The sequence below is a fragment of the Zonotrichia albicollis genome, chromosome Z (assembly GCF_047830755.1).
Source record: "Zonotrichia albicollis isolate bZonAlb1 chromosome Z, bZonAlb1.hap1, whole genome shotgun sequence".
NCBI lineage: Eukaryota > Metazoa > Chordata > Aves > Passeriformes > Passerellidae > Zonotrichia > Zonotrichia albicollis.
In genome coordinates, this window is record NC_133860.1 from 30,487,473 (window position 1) to 30,500,055 (window position 12,583).

The following is a 12,583-nucleotide window of genomic DNA, read 5'->3' on the forward strand; positions in this document are numbered from 1 at the left end:
GCCTGAGCGGCAGGGCCGTCCACCAATCACAGCCACGGCCGCACCAGGTCCCGCCCCCCGCCCGGCGAGCGGCGGGCAGAAAGGGCGGGGGGAATGGCGTGAGAAAGTGACGCGGCGTGGGCAGAGGGCGGTGCGCCAATGGGGACGCGGCAGGGGCGGCGGGCGCCCAATGGGAGCCGTGCGCCGTGCGGGGACAGCCAATGGAGGCGCGCAGCCGACCGCGGGTGAGGGTAGGAAGGGCTCGGGCCGGGCGCGAGGCGGTTGCCTGGCAACGGGAGTGTCCGCGTGTCCCGGCCCGGGTCCCGGCCCCGCATCCTGACCCCAGTGCTTCCTAACCCCAGTGCATCCTGAGCTCCGCGCATCCTGACCCCAGTGCATCCTGACCCCAGTGCATCCTGACCCCCGCGCATCCTGACCCCTGCGCATCCTGACCCCTGCGCATCCTGACCCCAGTGCATCCTCACCCCAGTGCATCCTCATCCCAGTGCATCCTGACCCCAGTGAATCCTGACCCCGGCACATCCTGACCCGAGCCCATGCCGACCCTGGCTTGTCCCGGCTCCAGCCCGTCCAGCCCCCCAAGTGGCCCGGCCCCGGCGTCCCAACCCCAGAGTGCCCCAGCACCGGGGCTCGCACGGGGCTCTGCCAGCAGAATTGCTGCACACAGGATGTGATGGACGTCCTGCCCTGCCCTGCCCTGCCCTACTCTGGATCTTCCCGTAACATTTTAATTCGAGCTCGTTAAATCCTCGTGTGCCAAGCCGCACATCACGGGGTTACTGCTGTCTGACAAATTGGCATTGTGTGGGTTCCTCCTGCCAGCCTGGCTTGCCTTTAGGCTGTGCGATGATTTATTGTCACCTAATCCATTGCTGCACACCCCCGGAGAACTGGGAGAACAAACCTCTGCTGTAGATGGGAAGCTGCTTGACAAAAGTCAAACATAAATTTTGTACCCTGGGTAATTGGGTTGTAAACCACTGCTCAAGTCAAGGAAATGCACTCCCTTGGCAGCCGTCAGGTTCTGTGAGATCTGGCTGCTGAAGCCAGCAGGAGACAACAGCCTGCTCACCTCACTCCACTCCAGGGTGTCAAACCACCATCTTAGGGGCAGGTAAAAACACTGCTAAGGAAATGGGAAAGCCATCATTGGAAGTGTGAGCTCCTATCCTGTTTGTTGAATCTGTTCTGCCATTGTCATGGGAAATCATCACAAATTTGTCACGTAACTATCTGTAGTGTGAGGATTGAGAAATACTACTGAGAAATCAAGAAAAGTTTTGCTTGCACATGCTACCCTGGAGTCTCCTGATAAGCTTGTGCCAGTCACTGTTACAAGCCAGTTCCATTTGTAATTCTGAAAAAAACATGTTGACAAAATGCAAATTCAGTAGGTGATGGTGTAGTTACATCATGTAGACACAGTTACCTCCTTTGCCTACAGACAAAAGGGACTTGTCAGGAAAGTTCGTCTTCTGCTCTTGGACTCTAAAACTTCATTTCCTTCTTTTCCATTCCTACCACAGGAAAAAAACCTGAAAACAAACAAACAGAAAACCAAACCCAAACAAACAAACAAAACCAAAACTCCCCCACCAAAACAAAAGCAAAACCAAACAGAACAAAAACAAAACAAAAAACCTACAAAAAAGTCAACCAAACAACTAACGCAAAAAAAAAAACAACATACCCTCAAAACCACACAATATGAAAAAACAGAACCAGAGCTGTATTCTTGTTCTGGACATCAGAATGGGCTCCTAGTACCAGCCTCAATATGCACTTGGTGACAAAATATTTCCTGCCACAGGGGTGCCTGGATTGCCCAGACTTTCTGGAAGAGGTGCTGGGCAGCAGAGGGACCAGTCCACTTCCCTGCTTCCTGGGGACTAGGCTGCCTGTGCTCCAGGCCAGCACTGGCTCCCACATCTCAGGCAGCCTGGGCTGGGGCTGCCCTGGAGAAGGCAGGCGGTGTGATGGAGCTGTGGGGAGCCTCCTTGACCACCTCTTCCCTTTCACTTGGGAACCGTATTCAAATTTGGGCCATTGCCAGAGGGACACCATGGTGGCGCCTGTGCTGGTACAAACCTTGCTGACCCTGACCCAGTGATTTGACTTCCCAGCTTCACCTCTGATCTACTCATCTCTACAGACTTGTGTGAAAACCTGGGCTCTTGTTTGACCCTGTTTTGCCATCGCTGGCCCTGCTCTGCTTGTTTGTTTGGGCACTGTGAGAGCGTGCCCTTGGTGGGGTCGCTGGCCTGCCTGCTGCCTCGCCGCGGCTCTGGCTGCTCCTGGCAATGCAAACCTGGCTGCTCTCGCTGCTCCCGGTGATGCAAGCTTGCCCACCTGGGAGCCTGCACTCAGGTGTGGGGGGGTTTCTCCCGAGAAATGTCTTGCTTGCTTTCAAAATGGCGATGTCAGAATTGGGTTCTGCAATTTTTTTTGGTGTGTGTATAGTCAACACTAAATGAAGGTCTTAAAAATGCAGATTTTCTACAGATGTCATAAAGAAACCCTGCCAAAATTACTAAGATTAGCTTGGTGAGGTGATCCATGTTATTGCTTTCTTTCCCACAGTCTATGTATCTCTACTCTCTATTTAGAGATTTACCTGGTCTTTACACTGCTAAAAGCATTGGTTTTGTCTACTCAGGATGTTTATGGATCCAGATGCTAATTTAAATTTATATGAAGTCCAGACATCCTCCTCTTGCAGACTGGTTTGATGACTAATCCTTTATAGGCTAAGACCTAGAACCTACTTTTTCTTATTAATCAGTGCAATTTATTGTATAATTGTTGTCAATATTGTTATTATTTTTACTCAGCTTTGTGACACCATTTGCTTTTCCTGCTACAGACTGTATAACAAGGGAAGAATTATAAAAAATTGCAGATCCTTCACAAGAAAGGATCTGCCTATGCTGGTGTTGCAATAGTCTACAATTGTTTTACATTAATTTCTCATAAGGATTGCATTAATATCATTAAAGTTGTTGGTGAATCTTATTTCAAATCTCTTAGTTAATTAATTATAGTTTTCTAACCGAATTATGCTCCAGATATGTGATTGCACTATTTCCAGCCCAGCTAGTGAGAATGCCTTTCATGGCTGTAGAGCTTAACCAATCAGCCCAGAGAGATATTCAATCAAAAATTGTATTTGCAAATTATGTTTATTTGTTTGCACTAAGGACAGGTTGTTTTAATAAAAATGGTACTACCAAAGAAGCTCAGCATAATTCAGAATAACATTGTCTCAGAAGTGTGTTCAGGTGTGCTACTCAGGGTGCAAGAGGCATCCTCTTCCTCTGTTAAAATCCAGGTGTTTTGGTAAAAGAGGGGTTTGAATTTGAGCCTCTATCAACATTTTTCAACTGTGTAAAAGTGTGTGGTAACTCCTAACCCAGTGTTTTGAAAGAAAAGTGTTTGCAATCTTATGACTCTAGTCTGATTTCTAGTTTTAAGCAAGAGTATCAGATTCAGGGTGCTGGTTTTGCTTGAATAGACCCAATAGGTACTTTGCTTTTGTTTAGCACTTCTTAAGCAATGCTATCTGTGATTTCTTTAAAGCATCCTAAAGACTCAGACGCTGTCACATTAAGTTAATAACTCTTAAAATAAAATTTAAAAGTGGATGAAAATAATCTGTTAAGCTGTTTCTCAAAAGTGGTTAAGAGTGACTTTATTGCAATTCTCAAGAATATTAATTACAAGTCTAATTTGGACTTAATTCAATGAAAGTTACACTTCTAAGCCACTAAAATACTCACTGGTGTTTTCAAATGCATCCAACTAGATCTTTTAGGCACCTAAACCTATTGAAGAGAGAGCTTTATTCAGCATTTTCAGGGAAAACAAAGTAATGTGCCCTAATAATCTCTTCCACAAAACAAGATGTTGAGATGACTTTAACAAAAAAGGCATTGATTTTATTTTGCTGCCAAGTACAAAATAGCAAAGGTCAAAAATAATGCTCAGGTACAGAGAATATGAGATCATTCAAGTGAAGGTTTGGAAACTGGAAGATTTTTCTTCTACATATTTGTGTGTCAGCGTTCAGGGCTAAATAAAACTGTACGAGGCAGTGGATCTTTCAAGTGTTGTTTTGGTACTTTATTTACCAATATCAGGAAATAAAGTTTTTATTAGATTAAATGACTGGTATAAATAATTTCTAATTCAATTTGCAAAAGAATGCACAGTAATCAAAACTTGAAATACAGCTGGAAGCAGGGAGTGGACTTTGTAATCTCATAATCTCTCAGACTGATCTACTGATTCCAGGAGAACCTGACAGGAGACATCACACTGACAAACTGGAAGATGTAAACAAAAATATCAAAGCCTGTCTTTAAAGTGGGTCCAGCAAATGCAAATATTTCAATAACACTTGCCTTGTAAATCTGATTGGGTCTTTAATTTCAATACAAAGAAGAAATTGCTAAACTGATAAGAATCAAAGATTTGGAGGCCAAAAGGGCTGACAGTACAAAAATTAGTTACTAGTATCTGTACTGCTTTCCAAATGGCAGGGATAACTGCAGCTGTGCTGTGATCCTATGACTGTCAGAGGACAGGTCTGCAAGCCAAGACTGCATGGAGCTTCCCAGCAGCCTGTACCAAAACCAGCATGAACCCCTTCCCTTCCCTTCCCTTCCCTTCCCTTCCCTTCCCTTCCCTTCCCTTCCCTTCCCTTCCCTTCCCTTCCCTTCCCTTCCCTTCCCTTCCCTTCCCTTCCCTTCCCTTCCCTTCCCTTCCCTTCCCTTCCCTTCCCTTCCCTTCCCTTCCCTTCCCTTCCCTTCCCTTCCCTTCCCTTCCCTTCCCTTCCCTTCCCTTCCCTTCCCTTCCCTTCCCTTCCCGGAACCTTCCCTTCCCGGAACCTTCCCTTCCCTTCCCTTCCCTTCCCTTCCCTTCCCTTCCCTTCCCTTCCCTTCCCTTCCCTTCCCTTCCCTTCCCTTCCCTTCCCTTCCCTTCCCTTCCCTTCCCTTCCCTTCCCTTCCCTTCCCTTCCCTTCCCTTCCCTTCCCTTCCCTTCCCTTCCCTTCCCTTCCCGGAACCTTCCCTTCCCTTCCCTTCCCGGAACCTTCCCTTCCCGGAACCTTCCCTTCCCTTCCCGGAACCTTCCCTTCCCGGAACCTTCCCTTCCCTTCCCTTCCCTTCCCGGAACCTTCCCTTCCCTTCCCGGAACCTTCCCTTCCCTTCCCTTCCCTTCCCTTCCCTTCCCTTCCCGGAACCTTCCCTTCCCGGAACCTTCCCTTCCCTTCCCGGAACCTTCCCTTCCCGGAACCTTCCCTTCCCTTCCCTTCCCTTCCCGGAACCTTCCCTTCCCTTCCCGGAACCTTCCCTTCCCGGAACCTTCCCTTCCCTTCCCTTCCCTTCCCGGAACCTTCCCTTCCCTTCCCTTCCCTTCCCTTCCCTTCCCTTCCCTTCCCTTCCCTTCCCTTCCCTTCCCTTCCCTTCCCTTCCCTTCCCTTCCCTTCCCTTCCCTTCCCTTCCCTTCCCGGAACCTTCCCGGAACCTTCCCGGAACCTTCCCGGAACCTTCCCGGAACCTTCCCGGAACCTTCCCTTCCCTTCCCTTCCCTTCCCTTCCCTTCCCTTCCCTTCCCTTCCCTTCCCTTCCCTTCCCTTCCCTTCCCTTCCCTTCCCTTCCCTTCCCTTCCCTTCCCTTCCCTTCCCTTCCCTTCCCTTCCCTTCCCTTCCCTTCCCGGAACCTTCCCGGAACCTTCCCTTCCCTTCCCTTCCCTTCCCTTCCCTTCCCTTCCCTTCCCTTCCCTTCCCTTCCCTTCCCTTCCCTTCCCTTCCCTTCCCTTCCCTTCCCTTCCCTTCCCTTCCCTTCCCTTCCCTTCCCGGAACCTTCCCTTCCCTTCCCGGAACCTTCCCTTCCCTTCCCGGAACCTTCCCGGAACCTTCCCTTCCCTTCCCTTCCCTTCCCTTCCCTTCCCTTCCCTTCCCTTCCCTTCCCTTCCCTTCCCTTCCCGGAACCTTCCCTTCCCTTCCCGGAACCTTCCCTTCCCTTCCCGGAACCTTCCCTTCCCGGAACCTTCCCTTCCCTTCCCGGAACCTTCCCTTCCCGGAACCTTCCCTTCCCTTCCCTTCCCTTCCCGGAACCTTCCCTTCCCTTCCCTTCCCGGAACCTTCCCTTCCCTTCCCTTCCCTTCCCTTCCCTTCCCTTCCCTTCCCTTCCCTTCCCTTCCCTTCCCTTCCCTTCCCTTCCCTTCCCTTCCCTTCCCTTCCCTTCCCTTCCCTTCCCTTCCCGGAACCTTCCCGGAACCTTCCCGGAACCTTCCCGGAACCTTCCCGGAACCTTCCCTTCCCTTCCCTTCCCGGAACCTTCCCTTCCCGGAACCTTCCCTTCCCTTCCCTTCCCGGAACCTTCCCTTCCCTTCCCGGAACCTTCCCTTCCCTTCCCGGAACCTTCCCTTCCCTTCCCTTCCCGGAACCTTCCCTTCCCGGAACCTTCCCTTCCCTTCCCTTCCCTTCCCTTCCCTTCCCTTCCCTTCCCTTCCCTTCCCTTCCCTTCCCTTCCCTTCCCTTCCCTTCCCTTCCCTTCCCTTCCCTTCCCTTCCCTTCCCTTCCCGGAACCTTCCCTTCCCTTCCCGGAACCTTCCCTTCCCTTCCCTTCCCTTCCCTTCCCGGAACCTTCCCGGAACCTTCCCTTCCCTTCCCGGAACCTTCCCGGAACCTTCCCTTCCCTTCCCGGAACCTTCCCTTCCCTTCCCTTCCCGGAACCTTCCCTTCCCTTCCCTTCCCTTCCCTTCCCTTCCCTTCCCTTCCCTTCCCTTCCCTTCCCTTCCCTTCCCTTCCCTTCCCTTCCCTTCCCTTCCCTTCCCTTCCCTTCCCTTCCCTTCCCTTCCCTTCCCTTCCCTTCCCTTCCCTTCCCTTCCCTTCCCTTCCCTTCCCTTCCCTTCCCTTCCCTTCCCTTCCCTTCCCTTCCCTTCCCGGAACCTTCCCTTCCCGGAACCTTCCCTTCCCTTCCCTTCCCTTCCCTTCCCTTCCCGGAACCTTCCCTTCCCTTCCCTTCCCTTCCCTTCCCTTCCCTTCCCTTCCCTTCCCTTCCCTTCCCTTCCCTTCCCTTCCCTTCCCTTCCCTTCCCTTCCCTTCCCTTCCCTTCCCTTCCCTTCCCTTCCCTTCCCTTCCCTTCCCTTCCCTTCCCTTCCCTTCCCTTCCCTTCCCTTCCCTTCCCGGAACCTTCCCTTCCCGGAACCTTCCCTTCCCTTCCCTTCCCGGAACCTTCCCTTCCCTTCCCTTCCCGGAACCTTCCCGGAACCTTCCCGGAACCTTCCCGGAACCTTCCCTTCCCTTCCCGGAACCTTCCCTTCCCTTCCCTTCCCTTCCCTTCCCTTCCCTTCCCTTCCCTTCCCTTCCCTTCCCTTCCCTTCCCTTCCCTTCCCTTCCCTTCCCGGAACCTTCCCTTCCCGGAACCTTCCCTTCCCGGAACCTTCCCTTCCCGGAACCTTCCCGGAACCTTCCCTTCCCGGAACCTTCCCTTCCCGGAACCTTCCCGGAACCTTCCCTTCCCGGAACCTTCCCTTCCCTTCCCGGAACCTTCCCTTCCCTCAGCTTGGGAAGGTTGTTCCATTTTCTGTGAAGTGCTCTCTCCCATAGCACAGCCGTGGAAGTTGGGGTACAGTCCATGCTCCAGTCAGTATGTTTACGCTCTCAAAAGGTCACTGGTTGCATTGATGGCACAGCTCTGAGGAGCTGAGATGCCATCATAAACCCACCTAGAAAACGGAAGGAAGCAAGAAGGTTCAAAATCTAAAAGGCAGAGCAGAACATGAGGAAGTAAATGGAACTGCCAGAAAGAGCAATGTGCTGCTGCCATATTGTAAAGTGCTTCAGCAGTTTTGCATTCCTGGTGCTCTGCTGACCTGGGCCCATGGGGTTTGGATTCTGTGTGATACCCCTTAGCTAATTATCTGTGTGGTGTCCAGGCAGTGCAAATGAGATGGTGGGAAGCGTGTGCCATTTCAGCTTGCGTTAGCCAGGGTCGCATCCTCTGCCTCAGCAGTGTGCCAAGCCCAGCTTTGGGAGGAAGAGCCTCTGTGCGCGCTGGAGTCAGAGAGGGCAGCCCCAGCTCCTGCTCCCAGCAGCAGGCTTCCTGCACGCCATTCCAGCGGGCAGAGGATGGGGCTATGCCAGTGTACATGCTGTACAAAATATTCCCTAGATTCTGGAAGAATATATCAGTTGCCTCATCCCTGTCAGAAGGCAGTTGGCTCATTAGAGCAGTAATTGTTTCTCTAACCTGTTTTGAAGGGAGTCAAGTTTCTTTCACCAGATTTACATGTGTAGAAGTATGCTGTTTGTCTCTAGGGACCTTGCTGCAGTTTTCATCTTTCTTATTTAGGGAACGGACCAGCATCTGCTTCTATCCCCTGTCATCAGACTTGCTTTCTCCCATACTTGCAGGATGAAGTTTTGCATAAAAATTTCAAAGCAAACACTAGAGGCAACTCAGAGGAGCTCATTTAAGTCAAATGCAGGGATTAAAAAAAAAACAGTAATTGCTAAGGGAAGAGGAGAAAGAGCAGAGTTGTGCTGCTAAATTAAGTATTTTTGGCTTATGAGATGTGTGCATTCTATGGCACTGACTCTTTTAAAAAAGACCTTTCTTCTCCCTCATTTGCTGCTTTCTGTGTACATGTCTGTGAGGAGAAGTGCTGTTGATGACATGTCTTTGTGGAAATACTAAATTGCTTCGAAGTTTCCAAGGAAGGAGGGAGGGAATCCAGACTGTGCCACACAGGGGAAGGCAGTACTGGACAGTAGAAGAGAGGCTGTGGAGTGGGTAGCCAGACTGTCATCATTGCTAGTCTATGAAAAAAGGCCTTGAGATGTAATCCTCAGTCTCAATTATGAGAAATTCAGCAAAGAGGGTAGGAAGGACCCATATGAGGGATCTGAGTATTTGAATGAACAAAACTGAATGAAAAAAAGCAATAGAGATGATATTTTATTGCATAGCTTTGAGTGCCACACTTTGAGTCTTGTGAAGAGGATCAGATATTATCACTGAAATTGTATTTCATGATAGTAACGGCTGGGAGCAGAGATTGTTTAAAAGAGGCAAAAGACATGATTTTGGCAAACAAGCTGGAAGGATCTGAAAAAGTGTTTGTAAATCAATGTAAAATGAATCAAAAAAGAAAGATTAGTGACTGAAAGAATATAAACAAGACAATATAAACAAGTGGAAAGATGATTGCAGACAGGAAAGAAGAGGGACCAAGAATAGGACTGGGAAAAAATGAGAAGGAGCAGCATGTTAAAACAGAGGTGACAGGGGAGGTTGCCATAAAAGCAGGGTGAGAGAGAGGAAGATTTAAGTCTGCCTAAAGATCCAGGGGGTTCAGCGAGCACTTGCTACAAGACACTACCAGGAGCACTTTGTCATTTGTCTGATCAGCATCATTCTGAGTACAGGTGATGTTTTCTGCCTCTGCTTTTTCTAGCACATAGAGATTGGAAAGTCATTTTAGTGCGACAATAGTCCATCAGTGGTGAAATCTGGTATCCTTGTCCACAGTGCCATATGCCACAGAATCTTCATCATGGATCATTTTGCTTCATTTTGCTACTGCTTCTGCTCTTTCTCTCTGGTTCTTCTGGTTCTTCTCTGCTTTCTAACATGAGTTTTGCTCCTGTGAATCTTGTGCTTCATCTTCTTCATCATTTTTTCAACTTTTCTATTCCATGGATTCACACAGAACTTTCTGCCTTTCACATGGAGACTAACATTTAAAGAAATGGTTGTCAGTTTCAAAGAAAAAAAGTAAAATCCCAGCTTTTAAAAATCATCATAATTATCACCTACCTATGAAGACCACAAAGTTAGATTTGGTTAATCTTAAATTATATTTTATGCTGTGTTTATTAATTTTTTTCTGGTTTCAAATACATTAGGATCTAAGTTTTACATTATTAAACTTATATTCCAAAATCTGTAAAAAGGCTTTACTACTTCAGTGCAAAAAGAGCCACAATGCAAAGCAGTACATTTCCATGGCAAATAAATAAGCAGACTACTGTGTAGTCATTATGACTGTGATGATTATCATGCAAAAGTCTAGAAAATGTACCAATTTAATCCAAATGGTGTGATATTGTACTAGAAAAAAAATTATATATATGTTTATGTACGAAAGTAAAGCTGATTTAATGAGTTTAGGCCAGGGGTTTATGGGATAAATAATTGGAAAAAGCAGAGAAATCTCAAGGTGAATGAGTAATTTTTCAGTTCTGAAAAAAAAAGCAAGTGTCAATGAAGGCTGAATAATATTCTGTATTGCTACTGAAAAAATAATTAACTTTTAACAATCAAGTTTAAATAGCACAAGGAAGGACAGTTCTTAAATCACATAAACCATTGTTTTTGAATTTGTGTTAGCTTTCCAAGATTCTACTATTTAAATGCTGCGTGATGGATTTTAAGTAGCAATATCCCTTTCACAGTGAAGGACACAAAATATCTCTTACATAACAGCCTCTAGGTGACACAGGCCACCAGCTTTCTGGATTTCAAATCTCTCCACTCTTCTGAGAATTCCTTTGGAAATTTCATCTGAAATTTTCGTGCAACAGCTAAAGGCCCCTGGAAACAAAGCTAAAAGAGGAGTGGCAATGTTAGAAACAACACAGATAGAAGAGCGATAACTCATAGTTTGACTGCACAGAATCACAGAGGGGTTGAGATTGGAAGGCACCACTGGACGTCATCTGGCACAGCTCTCTGCTCAAGCAGGGCCGTCTGGTCCCTGGGTCCTGCTTGAGCTCCACTCCAGCCCCTATAATGTGGTTAGCTTAATTAACTCCATTTTATGAGACAAGCAGCCATGACTTTCTATGACCAAGCAAGTAATGTGTTCATATGCCTTCCCTCATTATCAGGCCCTGGAGGTCCTGTGAAACAAGAGACAAACCAATCAGACTTCTGTTTCTGTTCCCTAGCAGCCGCCAGCCTGCCGTCATTGCTCCCCAGATGCAGGACTTGGCATTTCCCCTTGTTGAACTTCCTGAGTTTCCTCTCTGCCCATTTCTATGTCAGCAAAACCATGTGGTTCATCACCCACTGCTCCCAGTTTGTTACCATCTGCAAACATGACACAGGCACATCCTGTTCCACCATCCAGGTCTTTAATGAAGGTGTTGGACTCTGCTGTCTCCCATGGTGACCCCTGAGGTTTGTGGCACCGATTACAACCCCCTGGACCTGATCCTTCATTCAGTTCTCTGTCTGCCTCAGTCTTTACTTGCCTATCCTGTACTTTGTCAGCTAGTCTATGATGGGATTACAAGAGACAGTAATCAAAGCCTTTCCTGAAGTCAAGGTACACTAAGCCCATGTCTCTCCTCTTCACCAATAACCTAGTCACATTATTGGAGATGGCTACCAGGTTGGTCAAGCATGACGTCCCCTTCATAAATCCACGCTGACCACTCCTGATGACTATCTTGCCTTTGAGATCTTGGGAAATACTTTCTCAGAAAATTTTCTTTATCACCTTGCAGGGACTGAGATGAAGTTTAGCAGCCTATAGTTCTCTGGATCTTCCTTCTTGCCCTACTTGAAGATAGAGGTAATTCTTGCTCTCTTTCAGTCTTCAGGAGCTTCTCCCACTTGCCATGACTGTTCCAGGGTAACTGACAGTGGCCTCACAATGGCATTAACCAGCTTCCTCAGCACTGGTTGTGGTCTATCCTACTTGTCCTGTGGCCTTATATATGTGTAGTTTTTAAAAATGCTCTCTAGTTTGATCCTTCTCCACTGACAATAAATCATCCTTGCTCCAAATATTCCCTCTGGTCCCAGGAACCTGGGTTTCTTGTTAGATTGCCTAGTTTGCATGGTAAAGAGCAAGACAAAGAAAGTGTTGAGTGCCTCAGCCTTATTCATGTAATTTGTCACCAGTTTCTCTGTCCAGTTTAGCAGTGGGCTTTCGTATTCACCCATCTTTCTTTTGTTATTTATATACCTATGAAACATTTTGCCACCTCACATTCCTGGACAGATTCAACTCCAGCTCAGCTTTGTCTTTGTCTTTCCCAGCAGCATTCTTGCACAATCAGACAACCCTATACTCCACTTGAGTCACCTGGGCCAGCTTCCACCCCTTTGTTCCACACATTGTTTTATGTTCTGATGCAGTTAAAAGCTCTGAGAACATCCAGCCAGGCCTCCCGCTTGGGTTTCTGTTTGTCAGGACAGACCTTTATAAAGCTTGGAGGGGGTGACCCTTGAACATCAGCCAGCTCTGCTTGACCTCTCTTCTATCCAGGATCACATTCCATGGGATTCTTCCAAACTTATGAAGAGGTTGTAAATCAGCTCTTATTAAATCCAGGGCCATGAACTTGTTTTTTGCCTTGCTCCTTTCTCCTAGAATCCCAGACTCCTCCACTGTAGTCAGTGCTGCCTCTGATTTCATGCCCCTGACTGGATCTGCTCTGTTTGCAAGTATCTCGTCTACTTAAGAGCTTTTCTGTGCCAGTTCCTTGATTACTTGTTGTGGAAGACGTCATCAATGCACATCAAACTTGTGGATTGCTTCAGCACTGTTGTATTCCCTGCCAGCA

The 12,583-nt window shown here is 47.9% G+C and overlaps 1 protein-coding gene across 1 annotated transcript; it reads right to left on the bottom strand.

The window, feature by feature from the left end:
* Window positions 1–9,566: 9,566 nt before the first annotated feature.
* On the bottom strand, window positions 9,567–11,188 carry CCL28 (C-C motif chemokine ligand 28). The gene is given in 2 exon segments (XM_026797264.2): window positions 9,567–9,741; window positions 10,487–11,188. Coding segments are annotated over 2 exon segments (357 nt in total). The 5' UTR covers window positions 10,669–11,188.
* Window positions 11,189–12,583: the final 1,395 nt, after the last annotated feature.